The 23,078-nt window shown below is 42.0% G+C and overlaps 1 protein-coding gene across 3 annotated transcripts in view; it reads right to left on the reverse strand.

Annotated features, from left to right (window-relative positions):
- Positions 1 to 23,078, reverse strand: part of igsf21a (immunoglobin superfamily, member 21a) — a 95,180-nt gene that overhangs the window by 15,962 nt on the left and 56,140 nt on the right. For all 3 annotated transcript variants that reach the window (XM_088389901.1, XM_088389902.1, XM_088389903.1), the window contains one exon: positions 7,396 to 7,511. In XM_088389901.1, the coding sequence (XP_088246027.1) occupies positions 7,396 to 7,511 (116 nt within the window). The remainder of the gene's footprint in view (positions 1 to 7,395; positions 7,512 to 23,078) is intronic.

Genomic DNA, 23,078 nt, shown 5'->3' on the forward strand with positions numbered 1-23,078 from the left:
CAGTACACGTACCGCTCGGCTCCAAGCTAATGATGTCGCTTTCGTGGCAGCAAACACGACCTCAGTGACAAGATGGATAAAAAAGTATCGTGTTGGCTAAAAATAAATTGCCTGTATTACCATAGGTGGATTTCAGGTTCTCTGACTGTACGTATGGATCGGGGTACTTGTAAGCTCAACTACACTTGCGAGAGTCGCGACACTGCCGAAGGGGAGAAACAAGTTGTCACATTAAAGAAGACTCATTGGCCACAAAGTCTGCTCAGATTGCATAGCGGGGACCACATACGCTGCCCCCTATGTGAATGTAAACATATTTTCTGCAGCAATTCCTTAAAGGCCGGGCGATATTCATATTTGTTTGCACTCATTATTGCTGTTTTCACACTCAAGGTAGCGACCCTTAAGGTGCCAAGTGTCGCTGGCGGCTACATAAATTCTGGAGGGACGCTGCTATACAACTTTCAGACCAAGTATAAGTAGATAATCACTTTCTTCCAATACACATATATGACAAGGTTTCTTGACATCTTTTATTGTATAACAGACTTTATTAATCCCCCATTAATGTCATGGGTTGTCTTCTGGAGTAGTTGTAACCCCTGGGATGTGTCCCACTAAATTCCTTCAGATATTCATTATTAACAGTCACCATAATGCTTTTTAGACAGGGTAGGTCTCTGCAAGGAGATCAGGCGGTCTAAATGGAAATGGATTTGTCAACAAGACATCATGGGGAAAAGTGTCAAAGACATGAGACGAGCCACTCGGGGAAATCAGTGAGATGTGCCGTGAGCAGAGTGGGAGTTATAACTAGCTTCTGGTTTTGCCTGTGTGATATGATTGTTTAAAAAAATAGTCCTTCACTCATCTATTATAGAACCTTCAAAGTAGGTAATATATTTTTAAACTTGTATGACCAAAAACGCACCGGTGCGGCTTGACTTGAGCATTTGAGTCATTCAGTGACTGATCTCTAAACTCATCAAATATTGAATGGCCAACAATCGCGGCGGTTACTGCCACCACTTCGCGGCGATGAATCTGTGGAGGTACCAAAAATATTGCTAGAAATATTACCCGTGCTCTCCATAAAGGTTATTACCAATGGGAAATAGAAAGTATTTCTCTTTCATTTTCAACATTTCTCAAAACTGTCCCTAAGCACTTAAACAGGAGGATTGACAGCTTTCAACTAAAAAAAGCTTTTCTGCCAGTGTTGTTGTTACCCCTGCAGTTCTTTCAACTCTTTATTTACGAAGAGAACTCTACGGGATGAAAATGTCGCTTGTGACCAAAATAGATGTGTTAAGTGCACTCCGTGTGGATTATATGAACTTTTGGGAATTGTGGATGTGTTTATATCTGTCATTGATTTCCTTTGCCACATCTTTAGTCAGAATCTCAGGGGAGACATTTTTGTGATTGTGTAGCATTTTGGGCTAACCTTGATGTCAAAACAGACGGCGGAAGTCAAAATCAACGGATTTTCAGAGGATTGGTCATGAAATTGTCAACCTATGAGTCTTTCCAGCAAAAAAGACACCATACTGTGTACTTTAAATATATTGACATTATTCCAAGTCCATCCAATAACCTGTTCACGTTGTGTTCATTCTTTCGAACTGTTAAAATGTAATTTTCTCAATATGTGGCTCAGTTTGACAATGTGTTGATAACAACAAAAACAACAACAAAACACTGAAAGGTCTTCAAATGGAAGCACAAACACAGATTAATTTTCCTCAAGTGATTATGTAGCTGCCAGGGGATGTCGCTCACTGTGATATGTGTCAAAAAAATAAACATTACATTTCCCACAGTGACACAGGCACATCGCTGTGCCCCGGCCGTGTGATTTTCCAACATTCAGCATGCAATTTATCATGAGAAAAACAAAACGAAAGCTGCAAACAACCAGACATGTCTCATTAACTTGCTGCTGAAAATAGAAAATTGCAGATAACAACGTAGCCCGTTTCCCTACCTGCTACGCTGGGAGGCAGAATTGTATGCTTTGGTTCTGTGCTAATAGCATTGATGCTATCAGCTGGAAAAAAAAGCCTGTTTGAATCAGTCATCCATCCCTAAAATATGAACTGGGGTTTCACTTTAGAGCGCCTCATTGTTGGCTATACCTGCATGCACATCACGGAGAGAGGGGAGTCGAGAGAGGTAAAAAAAAAAAAAAAGCCTGATTTTCCTGATCCAACCATCCGCAAGAGTACTCAACAATTCTTCTAATCATTTAAAACAGGCAGGTTGTTAACAATATTTTTCTCTGTGGTGTTGAAATGACAAGAAATGTTATTTTCACTTTCCGGGGACTTTAAGCTTCTCGTCGGTTATGCATTTAATTGAGAAGGCAATAACGCAACTCAGCTGTATTTATAGAGCACTTTAAAAACAAGCACAGCAGCATATAAAGTGCCCAAAATAAAAATGAGACATAAACACAAAGACAGTTAAAACCTAACAACACAATAAAACACTAAAACAATGCCAATTCTCATCCTGAGTCACAAGCCAAAGAATAAAGATAGGCGTTAAGACAACTTTTAAAGGTGGATAGAGAGAGAGATTGTCTAATGTCTAACAAAAACTCATTACAAACCGGGGACCGGGAACGAAAAATGATTACAATGCTCCACTTAGTCATCTGGTTGGCTGATTTGAAGTCAGTAAAAACAAAGTCCAGACAACTTAGAAACTTGTGTGGGACCATGAAAAATAAAGTCATGAGTTTACATCTACAGCTAACTCCTGCAAGTACAAAGTAGTGAACGCGTGACTGAGCTTCAACATCTTGACTCATGACTTGCATAACCCAAATAAAAACAAAAGCAGCAGTGACGCTAAATATGACTGCAGGGTGATGTTCATAAAGTGTGAGGGATGGCTCTTGGAATGCTATTTCTTTCTTTGTTATTGAAACAGAGGAGCGGGCTCAGTACAGCCAGCCGGGCCTCTGTGCTGTCGATCACGTTTACTGTCACGGTTATCAACATCCACCATTGTCTTGTTACTCTGCAGCACGCGCCTGCGATCAGCAGGTCCACGCCAGCATTGTCACATGTTCAATTCTCGGGAACAGTCGGCAGACATTAAACTCACGCCGGGCTCGCCTTTCAAATGGGACGCTCGGGGGGATGACAGCGGCAACACTCGGAGTTTTTCTCCCTTTCTACCTACAGCAGCTGCAGTTCCGATGGTATTTTCTGCAGTGCGGGTTGGTGTGCTGTCTTGCATGATAATTATTTGTCTGCGGAATGCGGACGAAGGATGATGCCACACTGTGAGGGGACGATAAGTTGATGAAGTTTGGACTCATCTCAGTCTTTGCCACAGTTTGGACGCAAAGCACCAGCTCACAGAGCTTCTTCCGTCCCGATCCGATCGCATGATTATCAGCTGATCAGGAATCATTTGCTGAATTTCCGATAGTTTTAAAGAGCTTGTCGAACGTGAAGACCTCCGCAAAGCAGCTCTGAGATTCAATAGGCGGTGAAAAGGCTCGTCGCAACAACTTCATCAGTTTTCTTTCATATTAATGAGCATCTTTATCGGCCATCGTTTTCAATCAGCGCATACTTTTGCGCTGAGAATGTGCTAATCAGAGGCACTGGGAGGCCATTAGCGCTGACATCATCATTACCATCATCATCATCATCATGGCAACGTGTTTCAAAGAATGAACACAGCCGACCTGCTTTGAATTCACACAGCAAGGCAAGCGCTCTCTCTTTTCTTTTGGGGAGGGGGATTTGACGGTGGAATCGACACGTGTTCAGGGTGTGAAAAGTATTCACGTGACCCGAGTGGCATCACCATGTTGCATTCATGGAAAATACTAATCATTATTTTCATCAAAAGGACGCGAAGCTTTCTGTAAATCGAGATGCGATGAAAGGTCGCCTAGCAACAAGGGATCATTTTCATAAGAAGGCAAACAAGCTCGTTTGCCGCAACAGAAAAAGTTAGCTTTCACGCGAAATATTTTATTTGAATAGGAGATTAAAACATTTGATTCTTGTCTCTTGTCAAAGCCGCCCTTTTAAGTATATGTCTGTCCTCCATTAATTAATGAATTAATGAAACTTTATTTCTTCACACCATCATTCATATTTCTTTCATATACATATGACATTTCAATAGAATGAGGAAAAGGGTCCCCGAGTGAAGCTAAGTATAAGCTGATATAACAAGGCCCAGACAATCAGACGGACGGACAGATGGAGACACTCATTAAAGACACATACACACTCTCAACCCAGCTAACTACGGAATGTGGATTTAATTATAGGTTTGTAAAAGATAACTAAAAATATGTCTTTTAAAATTGGAGGTAGAGGGCATGACCTTTAAGGCTTCATCCATTTTGTTTCAAATCTGAGGTGAAGACCGCTTACCTGAGCCCCAAAATAATACAATGGGAAAATGATCTGTAATATCGGTCTGTAAATTTCCTGTTGCCAATTTAGTACTTTGTATGTTTGTTTAAAATTATCAATGATTGTTTTTGATGACTTGGTCACACGAGTAAAGCAATTAATCGTGGGGAAGAAAGAGGAGTGAATAGTGTTAATGAAGTCTTGTTTAGCTCCATCTTTTTTGGATATGTCAATATTGAGATCACCGAGGAGGATGCGGTCTTTTTTTCAGGTTGTTTACTTTGTGCAGGAGATCATTCAGCTTGGAACAGAAGGTATTTAGAGGAGAGTCTGGAGGGTGATAGATAACACCAGCAATTACAGATTTTTCATTATTCTTGATCTCTATAAAAATAGACTCACAATGTTCATCTTCAATTGTGAGATCACATCTTTACTCGGAGTGTGTTTTTAACAAACCCCTCCACCTGTCTTCTTGGATCTGTTCTTAATATGTAAATTATATCCTTCAATGTTGAGTAGTTCCACACAATGTCATGGTTTCTGTCTGTGTAGTAGTTAACTAGAGTCACACAGAACACCCATTCACAAAAACGTATACACACACACTTAACACACACAAGTGAAAGCACAGTCTTCGCTATTAGTCCGCAAATGTCCTTCAAAAAAAAAGGAGAAAAAAAAAGAAAAAAAGAGAAGGTTTGTCACGGATCAGATGGAGCAGGGCGACCAAGTGTAGCTTGGACCAGGGTTTATTGAAAGGAACAACTAACAGGCTTGGCAGACTGACATAATTTACTAACAAAACCAACAACAGGACTGACCGACAGACGTGAAACAAAAAGACATGAAGACATTAACAATGATCCGAAAGGGGAGTGACACGCAGACAGGACTTAAATACGAGACAGGTAACGAGAGGTAGGTGACTGTGATTAGTACATTGATTGTGAGTTGACACAGGAAGGGAGGGGCGAGTACACAGATGGACAGAAACCATGACAACCTACATATAATAAAACAACCGGGGACGAGTCGTGACAAAGGGAAGAAAAATGAAAAAGCAACAAAGAGTTTCTTCACTTCCACTTTCCGCCTGGTGAGGGGAATAAATAAATAAATAAATAAATAAATAAATAAATAAATAAATAAATAAATAAATAAATAAATAAATAAATGCCCTCACACTTGAGTGACTCCACTCTCTCTTCATGATCTTCCACTGTCCTTATGACCCAGCTGAGCTTGTTCTCAAGAGCTGACAGGGTTTGCTTGAAGTCATCAGAGATAGCAGTTCGATGAGATTCGAGCAGATTTGTGAGGGACGCCATGGAGATTTGGTTCAGCCGGCTGTCCTTTTTTGGTGGCATGCTTAAGACCCGCTTCAAATGAAAATCAGGCTGCGTCGAAACAAAGTTTGCGTTATCTCCAAGCATGTTGTCTGAATGGCACAAAACCAGCAATCCCGTGGCTTCAGTTCTTTCTGAAGTGTTAAAAGGATTTAAAAATCCATTCATCTGTCCATGGCAAATGACATGTTTACTTGAATCACCGCAACCCATTCTGCTGCTGCTCTTATGGGCAGCTCAACACGTTCTGTGAACAAGTGTCCACATTTAAAGTGTGTCATGAATGATTTGCAATATTTGGTGCTGGCATAGAAAACCTTATTTTGAAAAAAAGCAAGTGCTTTGCCTTCATGCTTGATTTCAAGCATCATTCCAACGCAAGCATGGAGGAGATGTGATGTAGGGAAATATTAAGATGTCAATGAATATGTAAAACACACGCTCTCACAAAGTTTGACTTCCTCCCGTGAGGCAAAGCGAGTCCTCTACCCACAGGTGTTCTCGCTCATGCTGGTTGATTAAACCTCTTGTCGCGATTTAGTGCGTGCGTGCACGGGCCACATCCGCTGGAGTGAACATGTTTGGCTGATGAGCTTTTCTGACAAAAACACTCGATGAAGTTGGCTGACTTTTGCGAAGTTGCGGCGCACATTATTTATAATCCGTGGGCGTGCACGCACACTTTGGAAGAACGCTGATAGCACAATTGCTTGGAAAAGCAGAAAATGGTGATGTGTTGTTATTTCTATGGCAAGTGATTGAGCATGCTCCTTGTTCAATCAGCAAGTAGCAAGCAGTAGATATCTACTTCTCCCCCCTGCACTTATGCACAAGCAGTAATTGCTCTCCCTGGAGTTTTTTTTGGGAGAGAACTCGCAAAACGAGAATTCAGGCTTTTGTATTCCTCAAACTCATCATGGTTCCACTTTGACGTAAGCCTTGATGAACATGAGTTAAAAGGTGGACCCTTTTGAAATCACTCACCTGTCTGTCATATTGCACTGGATATAATTCAAAAGCAATAAAATCTCAGCTGTCTTAATGCTAACCGTTAAAGAAGAAACGGCCATTCAAACACTAAAGGTTGATTTGACACCATATTCGTGAAACTCTAACCTTGGCTTGAAGCCTTGATTGAAAACCCAAACTAGAAACTCTCATCAAGACCTGGAAACCAGGAAACCGGAATTATTTGCTTTGCTTCATCAAAACTGTGAATGTGAGTTCCTTTCACACCGTGTCCACCGATTCTTTTAGTTCACTCACATCACAGAATATTTTTGCGGTCGCCATGGCAACCACTCAATTCGTTTTTAGAAGTCAGCGTAGCATGTGGATGATTCCACCTCTTTTTTTCTTAAGGTCAAATTATTAAAGCAAGCCATGTGAGCATTTATTCAATCTACCTTCTTTGACATCAAGCTTCCTTTCAGTTCCGTATACTTACTTCTTTGTCATAACACATTCCAAAGCACGCACATAATCAATTCCAAGGTCTGATGGTGTCTTACAAGAGCAATTTTTTTTTTCACTACCGCCTTTCACCTTCCTAAGACATCTTTGCAACATCGTATGTGCTGTCAGCGTATTGTGGGGTCGGACCTTTACGTTCTAACAAAATGGACTCTTGAGCATCAGCAGCAGTGACAACTCACGGAGGGTGCGGGCTTCCCTCCCTTGGCGGTGCAGACCAGTGTGAAGTTCTGGGCTTGATATCGACTGAACGGCGCCGGCGTGTTCTCGGCCACCACTGAGATGTTGTTTGGAGGAGCTGAAGGAACACAAACAACAAGCGCACACATAAATTCAACATATGAAAATGTTGGAACTCAAAATTGACAGCCCGGTTCTAGCTTGTACCCATAGCATGAAGCTTCTTGAATAAACCAATTTGAAAGCCTCACACCCGCCGAGGCTGCTTAAATGGCAACATGAATATTTCAAAGCTGATTCAGGGAAATATCTACCGAGAGTCAAGGGCCGAGAGTTTATTTGCACAGTGGGGAGAGAGGGGGCTCGAGAAGGCGGGCGCATAAATAAAAAGCATCCTTCGGCTTTTATGAGCTTTTTTTTGCTTCAATTTTATCGAGCAGATCATTGAAGCCTCCCTCATTCGGAAGGTTGACGCAGTCACTCAGAAAAGCTCTCATCTGATAAAACTATGCCGTCATGAAACAGTGAACCAAGATTTAAACCTTCATTTGAGACACAAATCCAAGTTTGATAAGCTACTTTGAAATTGCAATCGGAAAGCTTAACCCTAGTCAGGCTGTCTTGAAACTCAAATTTAAAAACCCAGGCCGAGGTTTGATGAAGTGACTCGGGTTCTTTGGCTTTCTCGTCAGAGACGACCATCCGGCGGCCCCCGCGTGATAACGAGAAAAGGTCACGGTGGCGGCTTTAATGCGTAAATCTATCAGGTGCTTTTAAGGAGACATGTCACAGCAATGAATTGATTAAAGACAGTTTGGGGATTTGGCCGCTGGGCTGCATGCCTCATGCGGCCGCACCCCTTAATTGCTTATTGATGGCATTCATATCCTTGTAAATTAACCTTAGGACACTCCATTAGCTTCCTGCCAACCTGGCGTAGCGTGACCCGCCGACAAATATACTTAACGCAAATAGAGACACAACACTGGCTCTTTGCCTTGAAGTCTTATTTTGAAACCATGTGCCGGCACAACCGTGCCTGAAAACCTTGTTTGAAACCTCAAGCCTTGTTTCAAAACATAATCCAGTCTCGAAAGCCCAACCCAGGTTGAAAGCTCACCTTTAATTCCTTCCATACTGTACTGGATGCAAAACGGCACATTACAATCTATTTGGCTCTTAAGAGGAAAGAGTTTTCTCATGAATTTGATATTAATATTCATAATACCAACAATAACTATCAAATCCCAGCCTTGGCAGGCCAGATAATCATTTCTAATCCCCTGACAAGTACCTTTGCCAGCAAGCCTCCACAATCAGCGCTCTTGACTTGTTGCCGCATAAACTGCAGGAATGAATAATTGATCACGACACGCTCTTGTTTCCCACCACACGAGGCCGAGCGGGGCCGGCAGAATAATAGCCCGGACGCAGATTCTGGCGTTTGTCCGAGTCGCTCCTTCAGCTCTGCGACTGCGTTCTTGCCTGGATCGGGTCGGTTCCTCAGCAAGTCATGCACTCGACTCGCATCTCAGTCAGAACGCAACCGACATGTTCAAGCAGCAGGGCCAGCTGTGCAAAACAAGATAAAAACTTCTCTGAGAAAGGGAAATTTCAAAAGGCCAGAAACTTTTGGGGAAAAATAAATCTTTAAACATTGAAGCGCAAATTTAAAAATTCCAACTCTCGCCTTCCACCGGCATAATGAAAGCAGCTCGGCTTTCATGCAGCGCAGAGGCAGAAACATCTCGGCTGGAATCGCAATTGTCTTTGCTTCTGATATTTTGCCGTGAATTGTTAATCACGTTGACTCGCATCAGGTAAGCTCTTGTGACGCCGCCTGCGGATATGACATTCATTTGTCCTCGCTGTTGGCTTCATGACAGAATTTATTCAAGACTGTCACAATGTCTCAGTAGCAGTACATTTTTGTCCTTCAACCATTACACTGGTTTGGAACTTCAATTCAACTATCCTGTAAAAATGGCACCAGAACCAGGCTTGAAGACCGCTTCAAGACAGTTACAAAATAATATTTGAAGAATATACTTGACGAATAAATCCATCAGTAGCAGTCAACAGTCGTATTCCGAATAAAAACATCCATGGCAGCAAATGAATTAATTCGTGGTTTTTGCCCAAATCTGAACATGCCATACTGGTTTGTTTTGTGAAAATGTCTGCTGTGCCACAGGCTGTTTAAACAACAAAACTGAGCTGGCGGTGGCCAAAGACGTGAACGTGCACAATCCAGTCAAGATTCGAATCTAGGTGGAAAGCTGCTCTTTTGGATCCTCCATAAAACCTCCATTTGTGTCCTTGCTATCTGTCTCACAATTTATTGTGTTTATTGTGAGGAAGGGGCATCGGAACAACAATTGTATCTTATCTATATCACGCGAATAGACACACTGGGGGCGACTTGTTGCATCTCGTATTCTTTTGGGAAGGTGCACGCCAGCGACAGCTTGTGTGCATGTTGCCGCCAATTATCAGCCACGCCTCATCGAGGGAATCCTCTGCAACTGGGTGCCCAGGTGCAGCTGATGTGATTTGGGTAGATGAGAAGCACCGGCTATGTTTTCATTAACGCCAATAACTCCAGCTGCCCATCTTATATTCTTAAATGAGAGCATATGGGCTCGGTGCTGCTGAGATGATTAGTTCTGGCTTGGGATTCAAATGATGGTTTCCCCGCAAAAATGGAGCAAAGCAGACGGGATGTTATTGGAAGCTCATAGTTGCACTCTGCAAAGCAGCACGTGGATCGAGGCCATCGGTGAAAACAATGTTCTTTGTAACAAAACAAAATATATGCTGTGATCACATGTCTTCTTTCATGCGCCTACTCAGAGGACCTTGGATACAGAAAGCTGAGAATTCTTTTTATTCATGATCTATCAAGATGTGGTTTGCAATTTATGTTAGTACCTACCTATTTCTGCGCAGGTCATTGTCAGCTGCTTGCTTAACATTCAGCTCGTTGTGGATTTATATGTCGTGGATTTATCTAATGTCATAAATTGTCCGTGGCTAATTGGAAAGGTGAAATTAGTGTCAAGTGAGAGAAAGCTATCATCACATTCAACATATCAAAAAATATTTGCAAGATATTTTTACATCTTTTGTATCTCTTAAGCTTTCATTTTATTTCATTTTTTCTTTTTCAGATTAGCCTTGGCCCCGATGCATTTCAGTGGGTGTCAGTTTTATTTTTATTTTTTTAACTCACTGATCAGTGATGGTGAAAATCCTGATGGCGTCAACCCTCATTCAAGTTTAAGTAAATACACAGCGGCCACTTGGTTTCTATAAGACGACTGTCGGCTTTCATGCGGCTGCGTGGGCCACTCGACGCTCACAAACTACGCATGCGGCAGCCATTCCGCTCACTCCCTTCCGTGACCCTTTTCACCTCCTCTTCTTCGTCCTTTTGCTCTTTTACCCTGACATCAATCGGCATGAAAAGAGGGAGGGGGGCGGAGGGTGGGGAGAAGCACGCGGCAAATGGGGATGGGAACAAGAGAACATTTATTGCTCCCGCGAGAGAGCTTCCTCTGGACTCGTAATTAGGGGCTTAAAGCTCCAGAGACAGCTGGACTCGCAAGAAACACTCCCAACATCCCCCTTGTACGAAAAGCCTGGCCTGTAGTCTACATCTCTGGGGCTTCATTCAAAGCGGCTAGCAGAAATAGTCAGCCATGAATGAAATATAGATGGGGCTAGATCATTCATAAATCAGGGAAAACAAAAAGTCAAGTTGAAATGTGTGTGTAAAATATTTAATATCAGTCACACAGTGGCGGGCGCCTCCGAGATCTTCGTCACTCACCGGCGGCAAACCCCGAAGTCTGTCTTTGTAAATATTTGGTGAGGCAGATTAAAGAACAGAACCAGCTCAACCCTGGAGTGCGTAGAGGCATCAGCACCGTATCCCCGAATGGATGCAGGCGTATTTATCTTTTTTAGTGACATGGCAGCGGTTTTATGTTGTCCCTCTAGGCGTGAGACCAAAGAGGTGTGTCGCCTGTCCGCAGAGGCATCAGGAGTGGGGACGCGATCACACTTGGCAAGCGCTCGCCACGGATGCCATTACCTGCCGAGCTTGGCGACGCTGATGCTAAGAGACAAAGGACCTGGGCAGTCTTCAGTGTCCTTCAGTCACAACACTACCTCCACACCCAATTTGTGCTTCTTTGTGGTTCCTACGTACGATAATCAAAGGTTGGAGGGGAATTGGAAACTTTGGAGATTCTCTTTCCTTTGCCAGATGAGAATTGCAGACACAAAAGATGGGGTCAGGGTGTCGAGCGGAAAGAGAAATATCCATTACTGCACATTAAGCAATTAGAAATTCAAATTGGCAAGTTAATTGACTCTTTCACCTAATCCATTCAAAGTTAATTGCTTGAGTCTTGAGCCAGTTGTATGATCCCGCAAAATCACACAGGCCGGAGGATGTCAGGCAAGTTGGGGAAGGCGGCTACGGGCCATACCGCTGCTCCCTGACGTTCAGCTACATGCTAATTACTCGACGGAGGAATGCTCAAGACGCAGTCGGGCTCCAAATCCCATTAATCTGAGCAAAACAAAAGCCACAGCCGAGAGGCTTCCGTCGCAAATTCTGGGAGGGCAGATGCTGGAATCTGAACATTGGAAGCCTGAGATACAATAGACGTCAACAGACCTCATCTTAAACAGCTCCGACTTCAGGGGATATTGTTTCCCATAGGTCAAAGCCTCAAATAGCAATTTAAGGACCACCGGCCGCTTGGGTTACATATGACGAGTGACTGGAATTGATTACGGCCGTGGAATTCCAGTGAGCTTGTGAGCAACGCGCCTGTGTGCTTTGGATTTTACTCTTGAAGAAAAGCATCCATGTGTTCATATAGGACAGCATATGGTGGCACCGAGGCGTCACTGAGCCACGGCAGCTGCTTCGCTTCCCTCAAGTGGACATCATTTTAGGACACTTGCGGCGTTCGCGTGCAACGCTAGTCCGCAAATGCTGCTGGTTCGAAGGGAAATGACTTCTTCCCGTCGTCACAAAAGGAATTAAACCAGGGGTGTCCAACATACGGCCCGCAAGGAGGGTCGATCCGCCACGTGTTCGATCAGGCCCGCAGGATAATTTAAAATGCATAAAAGACATGGAATTAATATTTTTAATAATATGCAATTCATGGATTATCCGCTCTGGGGCACACTGTTTTGATCAGAGTAGAAACAACATTGTTTTGATCAGAGACGGTAGCAATGCACCAATTGCTGCTTGTTATGACGTTGTTTCCACCCTGGTCTGTACCCCTCCCCTACACCCTCATTAGCCAAAATGTCATTATCCAAACGGAGAAAAGCAGATACGAGTGTAGATTGTAGATATGTTCTTTTATTAGTTTTTCCTTGCCCTCCTGGGAGTTTAAGATCAGGGGATGTTTGAGAATAATTGTCAATTTTATGTATATGTCAAGCCCTTTGAGACTTGTTTGTGATTTAGGGCTATATAAATAAACTTGACTTGTAGAAGTTTCAATGAAGAATGGACCACGTCTTATTTATTTATAGATAAGCACGGAAAACCTTTGTGCTTGGTGGGTTTGCAACAAGTTTCGGTATTGAAGGAATATAATATTCAACGACACTATTAGACTCTTCACAGCGAAAAATATGATGTTCATTAAACATTTTCTTAATGTTCTTGTGCTTCTTTATACCAAAAAAAGAAAAGGAAAGACGTGATATTTTGGTTATTTATAGCATAGTATGGTATTTTAATGGTTCGGCCCACTAGACCTCTACCGAAGCCGTATGTGACCCACAATGTGAAATGAGTTTGACACCCCTGAATTAAACTCTTCTAATATATCGATAATCACATTGTTTTTTTATGCTTCCAAAACAAGACCATTGTCTTCCTCATTATAAAGTTTGTTATTGTTTGACCAGTTCTCTAAATTGCAAAGTTAACGTAGCTTTTCTGTTTGATGGTGACAGGATGTTCAACGATGTGTCTTGAACTGAATACCTGAAAGAGTGCCATTCTCCTTTTCCCGATTTTATCAAAAGCATAATCCTTGAACCCAAATGTGTTACTTGCCTAATTGGGTGCATACTGGTGGCTTGCCAGGTTTGCTTGCACTACACGCAAAGAAAAATAATTGCTCCAAAAAAACAAAGCAAGCAGCACACTTCTTTGAAAATGACGCTTTTCAAATGTACTGTCAAAAGGAAAGACTTGTCGAGTCTTCTTCAATTCTAAAAGTCAAGTCTTGTATTATTTTTAGCTCAGCTACTCCGGTGTTCTAAAATACACGAGATTGAGTCAAGTCACATGACTCCAGTCCCTAACCTTTTTGCAATGAGGACGAGGGGGACAAATGCCACTTTGAAGGCTGAGAGCGGACAAAAAAAGCTGTTTGTTTATTTCTTTCTCTGCCTCCATGAGAGCAGATGGGACTCACCCTGCATACTGGCTGGCATTAATTATGTTGTGGCTGGCACCTCCCTCCCTTAAGTCCATTTGGTTTTGCCCAAGGACGTCGGCTTTAGGGTAAGCAATCTGTCCCTGTTTGGCCTGTTTACCTTTCCTCTTCTCCAAAACACACTCAAGCCCCGACCCAAAACACACCGCACACGCGTGCCCCTGCCATCTACTTGGCAGCCGAGTCGATGTACATTACGAAGGTAGCTCCAATATGACCGGGGGCGGGTTCTCTAACACATTTCTGGGTAAGAGCGTCAGCGAGGCTTGGCCGCACATGCGACATGTTGATTGCGATTTTTAACAACCCCTAATCTCGAGGGCGAGCTGTGAGAATTCACGTCAAACGCCTTCAGCTCGACAAACATCGAAATAACACGGGCCGAATTCATATTTCAAGCTGACACGCAAAGGTTGTTGATGGGGACATGATGACAAAGACAAATTGCTGACCGTGGAAGAGGGATTTGAGTTTTTTTGTTTTGTAATACACCAGAATGACATTGATTATCTTCACCTTTTGATGACGTAAATTAAAAAGAGATGCTTATCTCGCACAATTAAGTCCAGCGGTAATTCGATGGTGAATCATTTTTTCTTTCAATTTTGTGGAGTTCATCCAGCATCTTGGGACTTCTCAGGTTCCTGCACGAGTGAGGCCTTTTATTGGACCGAGGTGATATTTTATTCCAAATGCAATGCAGGTCCACGTTGCAATAATGATGAAATGCGTTAAGGCTAATGCTAAATCCCCGAGGTGGCTGTTTACCATTTTTCCACGGGGCTGTAACAGCGTGTTGTCTTTGAAGCACCTCCAATAACTGCACGAGTAACATCTTAAAAGACGCTCGATGAAGAAACAAAATGCAGATGAGCACTTTTCTTCGCAATGTCCGTGAATTTCCTCAGGGACGTGCTTGAAGTGTCCAACTCAAATGCATTTGACTGATACGAAGTGGCAATCGCGACCAATGACTGCATTTCCCGCTGTGTTTATGTTTGGCAAATATTTTATGTGAGCGAGCGCCACTCACTGCAGTCACGGCTAATATTATCTTGCGGCATCCCGCTGTACACTAAGCAGACAGAGCGGCACTGTGTTGCAGGATTGGCCTCAAGTCACTCTTCTATTGTGTCACACTCAATTATTAAGCTGAAATGCCAGTGTCCATTCATGCAGCGGCCTCAAACGGATGTAAAACGACGTCTCCCTCGCCAGAAAAAAAATATCAGCCACTCAGAGTAGCTTGTCATAATGTGCTAATGCTGTTGTGGATGATTGTGTTGAACAAAAATCCTCATGAATGAATTAAGAGTGTTTTTTGGTAAATTGGTAGATTACCCCAAAATGGCAAATTCCTCATTTAAAAGTTTTTGTTAAATTATCCCTGCCCTCTTAAAATGACTGTTAAAAATGTATTACATTTAAAAAAAAAGAAAGGGTCATATTGGTGAATTTTGATTACAACAAAAGTTATATTCCATAAACTGCATTCAAAGAGACAGATGTGGTGCAGCTGCATTCTGCTAACTTTCATTTCCAACATTTACCTAGCAAATATTGGAACAAACTTCCCCCCCTCACAACGACTTTAAACACATTGCGGCAATTTTCTCTTGGTGCAAACTCTCCCACTCGTTTAGTCACAAGTGCCAGACGACTCTTTGGATGATCTCGTTTTGTTTGCAAAGCACTTAAACATAAGTGCTTACGGTTTACAGTTCATTATCGTTGTGGGAACTTTGATGAGATGGATTTATCCAGAAGATGAAGGTATGAGACACCCACTTTGCATACTTGATGTCGAGATGTACTTGTATAAGGCGTTGTTTTGCATTTTGACATTTCCTTCAATAAAAGACGATACAACAAGGATACATTAAGACAGGCATGTAACGTCATCTCAGCAGTTGTCTACATGTGCCACACAAGAAAAAAAAAAATTTGCATGGAAATAGTATCGTAAGTGTGATTTCATCTCCACCTGCTAAACATTCATGAACAAACTGGTGTTGATTTTGCGTTCGTCTGTGGCTTGCACGTTAGCAAAACAACAAAACAGCTCTTTCCGCATTGAAAACATTCTTCAGGAGACTCATTGTACTGTGAGCTGTTGGCAAGCCAGTAGCCAGGGCTGAATGTTTTATGACCCACACACACACACACACACACACACACACACACACACACACACACATACTTTTTGGCAGCGTCCATCGTCAGCGAATTAAAGCTAGTCCATTTCTTTTAAATTTCTCTTCTGACAAAATGAATCTTTGACTAAGGCAGCCTTGAGAATTACTCTGGCCAGAAATCACATTTTGTACTTGAACCATTTCACACTCGGCAGGCTGGCAAACATTCTCAATTAGATGTGAGGCCTTTGCTTTGAAAATTTCAAGGCTAGAATTAATTGCCTAATAGTTGGAAATCCCAACGAGTTTGCAAAGGTTGATGGGTGTCAGCGAACTGATGCTTTCAAACTAAATAAAAGGTACAACCTAAAGTGACCTTGGAAAAAGGTTGCTACCCAATACGCCTTGAAGCTCATTCGAAACAAAGACGAGAACCATCGTGTCTTTTGATTTAATGGCTTTCGGACCATGATTTTGTGTTCCATATATAACTGACCTCTTGACCGACCTCTTTAGTGACTCATGCACACCTTTATCGCATGAATCAAGCATGAATCAAAAACCAACTTTTGAAGAGCTGTCGACTGCATTGCTCGCCAAGGATGAAAGGATTTACAAATAATTGCGATGTGAAAAAGAAGTCAATCATATTGAGACTACAGAGTTGAAGCAACTCCCCCATTCCAATGCAGGCAAACATGCAGAAGCCACAAGTGACTTCTTGGCATTCTCCCAACGATGGTATCATGACTTATCACCTTGATCTTAACATTTTACTGGCATTAAGCTAAATGTGACCTCTTTATTTGCTACTATATAGCCTTGACCTTAACGTTTTAGTGGCACAAATGAAAATGATGCATAATAGAAGAGAGCCCGTAAATGTCATGTTTAAGGCTCTTTGTTGCAGGGAGACAGGCTAATAAAGTAAAACATACAGTATATAAAATCCAATGTAGCATCTGTCAAAAAGCGAGGACCGCATTATCATGAGCGAGTCTACGTTGTTCCGTCGGTTCACAGCTCGTGCCAAGAAATGTCGATTTTCAACATTGCCGATTTTCCGACACTGGCAAAATAATTCATACTACTTCGAGCTCAGACTTTTTGATGAGCTGTTTTAAATGGTAAAATAATGCAGCAGCAATTGCATTTAAGACTCCCAGTGAGTCTGGAAGCGGCCGTGCTGTGAGCTTTTTTGTTTCAAGGACCTGAGTGACATGTGCTAATCAATGGGGGGAAAAAAAACAAAAAAAAAAACACAAAACAAGGCGGGAGTGTTAGAATGCAGTCTGTACGTTGGTTATTTGTTTGAGCACATTTCCATGCAAAAGCACACTTCTCCATTTCCCTGACAGACGTGCGAATGCAAATAGGCGGAGTAGTTTGGAGTCTCTGAGAAATTGTCGGGTTTTCTTCTCACTGCAATGATTATTGGCAATTCTTACCGGCGCAAAGGAGGCGCCGCTTCGAGCCACCCAAGAGTTTAAAGTCATAATATGTTACATTGTACAATATGAAGATTGCAGTGCTTCGAACCAATAGGTAAGCGCTGCAAGAAAATATCCCAAAACAAATCCATTGCTATAAAGGGGAAAGATGTCAATCTTTTGGAAATGTAATGGGCGTCAGTAACAAAAAGTATTTGATTCAGTGGCCATCTGCTTTTTGGAGGCACCTGTGAAACTTCCAAGCACAACATATGCAGCACAGACAACCTAATATGAAATTATGAGAGAGATGAAAGGTATTATTGTAAAGGGCTTTGGACAAAGCACTCGCTAAATGATGTGATGAAAAGTAATGGCCGAAGCATCATTTTGAGTGAGCTAGCAAATGTGTTCATGAAAGCAAACGAGAAAAAAAAAAGAAAAGAAAAACGACTGAAATATCTCGGCTCTAGTTGCAAATCAAGCCCGTTTTGATTCTGCAGATATTCAGTCATAATAAGAAAAAAAGTGTGAATGTGCTTGGAGGCAATGTCACATGCAGCGGGCGGGCAGCCAGCACAGAGAGAAGGAAAGAAAGTTCATTATATGGAAAATAAGGAATCATTTACAGGGCACGCTTACCGTGGTTGGGGGCAATCTGACAAACATATTGACTCTGGCACACATGAAGCTGCAAACTGTATATCGGTGCACCCACTCCCATTTCACACTTTAGCTCTGCATTCTTCCATGAAATAAAAATCACTCCACTGGGTTTTATTATACAAAAGGTTACAATGCCAGAACAAAACTCAAATTATTTTTGAATACTATTGTGTGTAATGGTGTTCCCCAAGATTCATATCTTAGCCTACTGCTATTCGCTAGTATTAAATGAATTTATTCATTTTCTATGTACTCTAAGAAGCTAGAGCCTATGCCAACTAACTTTGGGTGAAAAGAAAAAAGTACACACTGGATTGATCGCCAGTCAGTTGCAGGGAACACGAGGAAGACAAAACAATCACATTCACACCGTCAATGAGTCGGCACATTACACATGATATTAATTATGTCTAACTTTTAATATAATTGGTTTCCCTTGCATACCCACAGAATGCTTCTCTAGACACTATTTGATGATGTTGATTTTGCTTTTTTTTACAACTTCACTTTATTACGCAGAGTTTTGTCAGTGTCAGCTTTTATGTAGCGAGCTATATCGGATAGTGTTGATTTATTTACTTATTATTGTATATTTATTGTATCGTTCTTGTTATTGTAATTCAGTGTCTGCCTCTGTGCTGAAGATAAACGATGCTGTATTTTTTTACTTCATTTAATTAGATGTTTAGTTCATTGATATTCAATGCTTCAGTACAAATTGTATGGTGTGATACTGTTGATTTATTTTGTAATGTTTGAGTTATTCTTTATCTTGTATTTTATTTTGCTGTTGCTGCCACAGATGACAAATGTAGACCATTGATATTTTTTGTATTCATTTATTTATTCTTTTTATTTTTCTGAATAGTGAATCGTCAGGGGTTCCTGTAGGCAGACTGGATGAACATGAGTCAACAATTTATTACTGGTTCCAGTCTTTTACTGGGGAAAGTCTTTTGCCTTTTTTGATGCTATTTTGAATTCTTGCTGCATTACTCCCCGGCGTGCCGCGCCAATCCCTCCGAGGGCTCATCGGGTCGACGCAGCAGTCAATTAAGTTGCAGCATGGTGGCGGCCAAAGTCACACTGCGGCAGCATATGGCAAATATGAGGGGAAAAGATTACATGTGGTATAATTTGCCCCAGCAAACAAGTCGATAGTTGTGAATACAAGTTGTGAACAACTTTTCCCATGAGAGGATTAGGTATTATTGCATTCAAGTTTTCTCTTTTTCTCTCTATTTTACGCAAATTTTTTAGCAGTTTTTGAATTTATTTATTCGTTTTTTTGTTTGTTTTTTTCTGAATGTCTCCAAATCCTTTTGAGCATCAAAGATTAGTGTCAAATCTCAAAGAGCTAAGACCGCGGTGACATAAACTCTTTTGGAAATATCTGACATTTTTCACACCTCAAGTGTGGTGGGAGGCTAAAGCAAAGTGACATTTATGTGCCCCCATCTGGGAGATGACTAGACTATATCTAATCCTTGTGAAAATAATAACATACTTCTGTAAAGACATCAACACTCTGATAATAATCGAGTCCAACAAGTCACATTGACCTGAAGTGCACAGAAAAGAATCACTGACAGACCTCAACCAAAACAATATATCCCAATATAATCGTACCGTTTCACATTTTTGATCATGTGTTGCTGTTTTAATGAAAGATCTCTGCTTCAATGGAAGAGAGAATCAAAAGTACTGATAAGCAAGCACAGCGAAAAGATATTGACCGCGAGCAGCTGGAAATTCATCACAAAGCTGGCTATAAACAGCAGACAGGTGATTTCATATCATATTTTGTTATAATTAAAAAAAAAAAAAGTTCCAACAGACAGCGGGAACAGATAAAAATATATCAAATCATCCTGTGGAAATGCTATTAAAGCCTGGGCGAGTTGCACAGGCCTTCTTTCATCCTTTGCCGCACTTTTTAGCTGACATTCTTCACGTCACAGATGCCCTTGAGTTAGTCTCTTGAAAGTTTAATTAAATTTAGAAAAAATATATATAAAAAAATCCACACAAGCTCTTCAAGATGATGAAGCTATTCCCTGTCACAAGAGCAATATGATAAGACCGTCTGATAAGTTTTGTCAAACTTGTGAAAGCCAGACTATTTTTACGGCTATCGCTCGGCATGGCAAAAAGACGAGGTATCAAGCGAAGGTGATAGTGAGGTAAATGGTCGAGGGACTTTAATCTGCTTCTCCTCTGTGGGCTCCCTTGATGGAGAGGAGGGACCTGGTAGGGGGAGCGAGTGAAGACATCCGAAAGGGGGGAGGGGGGGTTGTGAGAAACCAAGCTTCTACTTCACAGTGTGCAGAGAACAAAAAAGGAGACATCAGGGGAGTAGTTGTGCTCCATATCAGACATCCACGTCTCAGGATGAGCGAGGGAGCCATGAAAGGAATCATGAAAGACGAGACAAGGTTATTCTAAAGTGATGCGCTAAAAGACTCTGGGAACACTTTGAAGGTATATTCTTTTATGTTTTTAACTCTGTTTCTTTGTCCAAAATTGTGCTGATTTGCTCACAGTAGGCCCAACAAGTTTGCACGAAAAGCAACCTTGGTCATTCCTTTCCCCCACCAGACTTTTCCATGTCACTTGTTCTGTGTGAAAAGGGAGCAGCATGGGCGATGAGGGAAACGACCGACAGGCAATTGGCGGACGTATCAGAGCCGTACCAGGAAAAGTTCTTTCTATATGGGAGAGGGAATGGTGACATCTCAATTGTCCCATGCCACTGTGTTCAAAGCAATTGTCTGATAAATACACCAGACGCCGGCAGGCAAGCTGAAATGTTTTGGCCTGTTTTGGATCTGGAAAAGTAGCATACACTGTGCCCAAGAAAAAGAGTCCCAATAGGATTCATATGCTAAAAGAGAGTTTGCAGTTTTACAAGATTTGAATGAAGTATCACTTCACGGTCACTTGTGCATCGATCTTGTTAGCATGACTTCATTGTATCAGTGTAGTTTGACAAAACACGAAGGACAGGAATTTTGAAATTTGTCTCACTCTTGAGGCCAAGGAAAGGCACCAGATGATTAACGCGTCACTGCGCCGCCCTACAGGTGTTTAATAAATATCTCTCAATGTCACAAGAGCTCATTGCAGTTTGTCTGCTACAACCGCTCACACTCACTCTTCCAAACTCTTCAAGATCAACGCCAGCGAGTGACAGGAGCAGCAGGTTGTGGTTTCAAATGAGAGGCCAAGAGTCAGGAAGAGATGACACGGTAAGACGGCAAAATTAGCCATGTTTGATGAACTGAAAATATGAAGTGACTCTCCTCCGGGGCAGCAATTGCTTTGCCATCAGGTCTTTATGCGATCCAATTTCATCTGTTATGATGCTTTCATTGGGGGACGTTTTTTTTTTTTGTACACTTGACTGGCAGGTAAAGTGTGCTGCGTTCACCACACTAAATTAGTCGTTCAACTCCTTTTTGTAGCTGTCACGACAATTAAAATGTTTGCCACCTTGAGCCTGCACCAAATTCATTTTGTTGCCATAATTTTAGTAATGTGGAAAGTTGCTCCGACATTCCAACAAATTACAAGTTAGTCATGTCCTGGAACCAATATTCAGAAATTCAGTCAGACAGATTCCACGGCACTGAACATTTCAATTTCCAGTTCAAACGTTTAAAATCGAGACACGGCATCCAACACTGGTGTGTCAAGACTTGATGCAATTAATACCACTTTAGAAGAAGCCTCGTGTACTCAGACATGCCAAAAGTTGATAGCATACTTTGTATCAAAATATATACCTCCATCAAATGGTGTCAGTGAGCACTTTTTCTGGTTTTGCCCATTTTGGTATGGGAATTTTCAAGACCCAATTTCGTCTAAAATGCACCTCTCTGCATGCAAATGGAGCGCTGTGCTCCCCCCTCAGAAAAAGCAACAGATTAGAAACTGAGGAGCAGATGATGTAAGCATCCGCCGCCTGTTTCCTCTTTGCTATACAAGCAGTGACTAAAAAGGCAGTCGCCACGGCGGTACACATCGTTGCCTCGCTGATGGCGACAAACGTTTCCAAATGACTCTAGGTCAGTTTTGACAAAACGACACAAAGAGGTTGCGCTGATTAAGCCTTCACTTCTTGTTTTTGTTGAATAATAAATATCAGTTGAAGTCTGCAAAGTCTTAACCACAGCCAAGGAAGCCCAGACTTCAGTGTCGGATGAGAAAATCCTTCAGGAAGCTTGTGAACTGTTTATTTTCTGCTTCACTCATCACCCCAGGGTTTAGCTCAAAGACAAACATTTAATAATTCATCTGCTCATTCTTGCTTGTGCCCCCCACGGGGCTCTGAGGCAGCAGTTATATTGGCGCTGTCACTTTACCCAGTCATTTAAACTGAATGTCAAGAGCTGTAATGAAACACACTGGCGTATGTTTCTTCTTTTAACCCATCGCCCCAAAAATGAGTGGGGGAAGGGGGGGCTTGTTGATCGTATGGAGATGAATTGATGCCGGAGGACAAGCGAACAATAAAATTAGGGCACATCGCTTGTAGCTGCATCATCTTGACGCTTACTGTCACGTCGTTGCCTTCCGCATGAGCCGCACAAAGTAAACAGAGCACTTGAATCCTGCTGGCACACTTTGAGACATTGACAAAAAGGTAATAAACCGACTAAGTGACAAAGTTACACAAATCAGAAAGCCTTGAGCAAGGAGCTCGACTGAACGAAAAAAAATCAGGCCACCGTCGTTGGGTCGATGGCGGCCGACATGTTCTCCTCACGTTCTTTCCCTGGCAATCCATCAAGACCCGTACGTAGCCTCGTCTGCGTACGAGCTAACTCTGACGCCATTAATCTTGGCGATTTATAGACAAGCGGAGAAATATTCACAGCTCTTGATTAAAGTTGGGCATCAATTATTCAAGCAGATCCCACTTTTATGCGATGAGCAGGTAATTAGCCTCTCCACATTGTAGCACTCC

This window comes from Syngnathus floridae, chromosome 11, assembly GCF_059516105.1.
Source record: "Syngnathus floridae isolate MCC-2025c chromosome 11, RoL_Sflo_1.0, whole genome shotgun sequence".
Taxonomy (NCBI): Eukaryota; Metazoa; Chordata; class Actinopteri; order Syngnathiformes; family Syngnathidae; genus Syngnathus; species Syngnathus floridae.